The 5,121-nt window shown below is 43.0% G+C and overlaps 1 protein-coding gene across 9 annotated transcripts in view; it reads left to right on the forward strand.

The window, feature by feature from the left end:
- The window catches only part of Srrm1 (serine and arginine repetitive matrix 1), a 34,020-nt gene that overhangs the window by 14,740 nt on the left and 14,159 nt on the right, over positions 1-5,121 (forward strand). For all 9 annotated transcript variants that reach the window (XM_005353051.3, XM_005353054.2, XM_026781892.1 and 6 more), the window contains one exon: positions 1,133-1,407. In XM_005353051.3, the coding sequence (XP_005353108.1) occupies positions 1,133-1,407 (275 nt within the window). The remainder of the gene's footprint in view (positions 1-1,132; positions 1,408-5,121) is intronic.

Genomic DNA, 5,121 nt, shown 5'->3' on the forward strand with positions numbered 1-5,121 from the left:
TGTTGTTGTTTTTGGTTTTTCGAGACAGGGTTTCTCTGTAGCTTTGGAGCCTGTCCTGGAACTAGCTCTTGTAGACTAGGCTGGCCTCGAACTCACAGAGATCTGCCTGCCTCTGCCTCCCGAGTGCTGGGATTAAAGCGCCACTATCGCTTGGCCAAGGTAATGCTTTTTAAGTGTGTATAATTGGTGCTGCAGCTGGTGGCTAGGACAGTCGTGTAATATGGTGGAATTCCAGGCATCACACTTCACATTGATCATTCTGTTTTGGAGAGAAGTAATGCCAGTGCTCCTTAGTACACCACTAAGGAGACTATAATTTTTTTTTTATTTTTTATTTTTTTCGAGACAGGGTTTCTCTGTAGCTTTGGTTCCTGTCCTGGCACTAGCTCTTTCTAGACCAGGCTGGCCTCGAACTCACAGAGATCTGACTGCCTCTGTCTCCCGAGTGCTGGGATTAAAGGCGTGCGCCACTATCGCCTGGCAGACTATAATTTCTTACATTGGAATTTTTCAAACAGCCTGTCTCATTAGTATGCACTAAACAATTTAGCAGTCACAGTGTTTTGCAGGTTGTGTAAGATTCCCTTTCAGCCAGTTTATAATCTCACACTTAAGGTAGGGTTTCTTTTTTTCAGGTTCTCAGGAATTCTTCTGCCAAAGATGAATTCTGCAGGTACACGTAATTGCAACAGAACTTACCCACAGACTTTGCCGCAGAATTCAAGAGGTCCCCACTTCTAGGTTTATGTAGCTAAATGAATTTCAAATCTTGCACATATTTTTAGTGCAGCCTAAAAGTTGCTTGATATCACTGAGTGAGCAGTGCTCTCTCACCCCCAAAGCTGTACAAACTCAGCTCAATCATCACTTTTCAGGAAGAGGCTGCTTCGCTACTGGATTATATAGCACTCAGCTCAGACACAGCCACAATGAGTGTGTGTATGTACTCTCAGAAACAGCTGTTTTCTGTCCTAGGTGATGGTTTTGTTTCCAATCTTTCTGAAGTAATTTGTGTACTTAGCTACATAAACTCAAAAGTTGGATAAGTTAGCTGTATTTTGTGTACATTGTACATGCTGTGAAGTGATCCTCCATAGGGATGCAGGGGTAAACTGAATGCTTTCTTCCGCAGAAGGAGGCGTTCTTCCGCATCGTTGTCTGGAAGTAGCTCTTCGTCCTCTTCATCTCGTTCCCGGTCACCGCCAAAGAAGCCTCCCAAGAGGACATCTAGCCCCCCTCGAAAAACTCGTAGGCTATCTCCTTCAGCAAGTCCTCCAAGGCGAAGGCACAGGCCATCGTCTCCAGCAACTCCACCACCCAAAACTCGCCATTCTCCAACCCCCCAGCAGTCGAACCGCACAAGAAAAAGTCGTGTTTCGGTGTCTCCAGGAAGAACTTCCGGTAAAGGTAAAAACACAAAGCATTTTGTTCTCTTTGACATCAGGGTGAACCCAGTTGTACCCATCTGCAGAAGCTGCTAGGCATTACTTTCTGTGTGACACTGTAAATGGCCTGCTTGCCCTTCTGTTCTCAGGGCTCTGCTGAGAGGTGGTGATAGGGAAAGGTAGATTGTTTTTCCAGTGCCCTCTGTGTGGGCAGTGGCGCCACAGAGCACTTGGGACTGTTTGAGTTGATAACAATTGGAACTTGTTCTTCCTGTAAGGATTCATTTTATTACTCTGAGACCAGTTAACTATCCCACCCTCTCCACACCCTTTCTTAAGACTTTTTGTCTTGATACTTTCCTTGAGAATTTTGTATTTTGTTATTCTTTTTGGTCACGTTTATGCCCCCAAGAGAAGATTGATTGATTTGATTGATTGGTTGGTTAATTGATTGAAGGTCTAGGCGGGGTTCTTGGGTGCTTTCCTCACTCTGTTCAGTAGATTGGTTTCTAAGAAATTGATTGCTTGTGATCGTGCCAGCCGAGAGTAGTTTGTTAGTGTTAAAGCCGCAGCAAGTTGTGGCTTGCAGGGACTTTAGCACTAAAATACATATGGAGAAAGAGGAGGATAGGATCCATTTGAATGGTGCCTTTGGTGCTAGGACTGGAGTAACATGGGCATCCTGAAAGGTAAATGGAGTAGGTGGGAGGGTTGGGAAAGCCCATTGGCTGCCCGAGTCCTGGAAGAAAACTGGCGCACCACCGTCAAAACCTGTTAGGACGAGAAGGATCAGTGGAAAAAGGAGCTGCTGGTGGTGGCAAGCCATAAAAATATTGTGCAAAGCCAGGCGGTGGTGGCGCACGCCTTTAATCCCAGCACTCGGGAGGCAGAGGCAGATGGATCTCTGTGAGTTTGAGACCAGCCTGGTCTACAGAGCTAATTCCAGGATAGGCTCCAAAGCCACAGAGAAACCCTGTCTCGAAAAACCAAAAAAAGAAAAAAATAATGTGCAAAATCTTTATTGACTTTAATGTCGAGTTCATTCAGGGACAAATAAAATGTATTTAAGACAGCTATTTTTTATAACATGCACTGTATCACTTTATTTTGTGTGTGTGGTTTTTTCAAGACAGGGTTTCTTTGTAGCTTGAGCATGTCCTAGAACTAGCTTCTGTAGACCAAGCTGGCCTCAAATTCACAGAGATACTCCTGCCTCTACCTCCCGAGTGCTGGGATTAAAGGCATGCGCCAACATCGCCCTGCTGTATTACTTTTTATATAAAATGAGAACATTTCAGCCTTTCTGAAGTTCCTCTCACCGTGTCCTAAATCTGATACTTAATGCTCTAGCCTTCTTGTCTTTTCCTGTGAGCTTTACATTGAGAATATTTCTTTTGTTTAGAGCTGGAAAGCTCTCTAGGAGGAAGATACTCTTAAGTGTTCCCACTATTACTTTAGAAAAGTACATGTTTTTTCTATTTAGATTATAGAGAAGAATTATTTTAAAATACCTGACCAGAAGGAGTTCTATTAGAATAGGGCAGTTGTTGAGATTCATTAGTCACCTTTTATGAGTCTGCGCAGTCCTGGTCTCCTGTCTTGAGGCATGCCTCATCCATGTGGAATGGGCACTCAAGATCGCTTGTGGGGAGCTTAGTCTCTTTTGTGTCCACCAAAACTCAGAATTGATGTGCGCTGTGTGGGATCACCGTTGTGATGAAATGTGAGAGCTAGGAGAGACCCTGAAGTGTCGGGCTCTTCAGCGAGGTGACTTAGCCAAGATAACGACTTCGTAAACGATTAAAAGTTCCTTCCCAGTTAGAGTAAGAACTATCAGACTCCAAATGCCTTTGTGTTGATTAGGGAGGAGGGTGAAGGGTGGAATGAAGTTCTTTGTTGTCTCTACCTGGTGTGGTTTCAGAGATGCCCGCTGTGAGGGTTTCTGGACACTTAGAACCGTGGCACTGCTGTAATATGGTAAAGTTCTTGTTTGTGCTTCGTTATCAGATGTTTGTGGGGTCTGGTGGGCTGCTGTTGATAATAGGCAGAGATGAGAGGAAGGAAAGAAAAGTGGGCGATTTGACAGTAAATCATTTGGAGTGCAGTTAACAGTCCCATCGAGGGTGTTTGGAGAGACTTTGAATCAGTAAAATCCAGTACTGCATGAACTTGTACCTCAGTCAAATGTCCTGGCACGTCCTGTACCTTTTGAATCAGCCAAACTATTGTGCTCTATGGACACTTGATGTGTTTTACAATTTCTGCTTATAGTAATTTAACTTTGCAGGTTATCTTTTGGGCACTTTAAGATTAATAATTAATAGGACTTTTGAAATGCTTCAGAATTCTGGTTTTAGAGTTGTTCTTTTGAATTTCTTATTTCATGCTAGAATGATTTGCTCCTTGAATTTCTGTTTTGTTTTGTTTTTTCAAGACAGGGTTTCTCTGTGTAACAGCCCTAGTTGTCCTGGAACTCTCTCTGTAGACCAGCCTGGCTTCAAACTTACAGACATCTGCCTGGCTCTGCCTCCCAAGTGCTGGGATTAAAGGCGTGCGCCACTACTGTCTGGCAGAGTGATTTAACTCAGGAGTAGGATAAAGTGTGTGCTATATACGCTATTATTAAAGTTAAGTCATTAATGAGACATCAAGCCAAGATGAGCCCTCCTGTGTGTTTATTCCCTCTGTAATGTTGGCTAGATGTGGTGCGAGCGCACGCCCTCACCCGTCAGACGGGTTTCTTTCTGTGTTCCTGGCTGTCCTGGAACTCAAGGTTCCCCCAGCCTCTGCCTCTGGAGTGCTGGGATCAGAGCCATGTGTCATCACTACCTGATGATAGTGCACTTCTTTAGTTCTGACATTACATTGCTATACTAAAGTCCTACAGTAGTGAGACCTTATCTTAGGAAATATAAAAGCAATGTTAATTTTAGTTATGTTTCTTTAAAAAAAAAATGCCTTCTTATAGCCAAGCAAACCACCTTCCAGATAGTTTTAAAATTTGTTACTTTGAGAAAGTAAATTTGACATGTAGGCGGTATCCTTTTTTGTTTGTTTGGTTTGTCTTTTAAAGTCTTGGGAATGGTATATTATGTAATCTAGGCTTGCAGTTCTGTCTCAAGCTTCCTCTGTGTTATAATTTTCAAAATTATGTATATTCTGTGGTAGGGCATATACATACTAAACAGGTGTCCATAGGCCAGAATAGGCATCCTATCTGGAGCTGGAGTTACAGGTAGCTGTGAGCTCCTCATACGGGTGTTGAAAACCAACCTGGGTCCTCTGTCCAAGCAGCAAGTGCTCTTGACCACTGAGCTTCACTCAGCCCATTGCTTTTATGAATTTTTAGGTGTTGACTATTCTCACCCAGTTCAGTGGTTTGTCCAAATAGCATTAATAAGTAGGATCATTAACTAAAGGATTGTGGCTCAGTAGTTCAGGACTTGTCTACTGTGTGTGATATTTCAGTGGTAATTATCTTTTCGGTAACTCTAACAAAGATACAGTTGAAGTGTTAGACCAACAGTTCTCGTGGTTGCTACTCTGTATAGTTAGTTAGTCTATGACAATTCCTAGAGTATTAAAAAAGGTATAACTGCATTTTAATAAGACCCTAACCCTAACCAGAGGCAGGCATATCTCTGAGTTCGAGGTCCACTCTAGTCTACAATAGCTAGTTCAGGACAGACTCCAAAGCTACAGAGAAACCCTGTCTCAAAAAACCAAAAAAAAAAAA

This window comes from Microtus ochrogaster, chromosome 10 (genome assembly GCF_000317375.1).
Source record: "Microtus ochrogaster isolate Prairie Vole_2 chromosome 10, MicOch1.0, whole genome shotgun sequence".
In the NCBI taxonomy this organism is placed as follows: Eukaryota; Metazoa; Chordata; class Mammalia; order Rodentia; family Cricetidae; genus Microtus; species Microtus ochrogaster.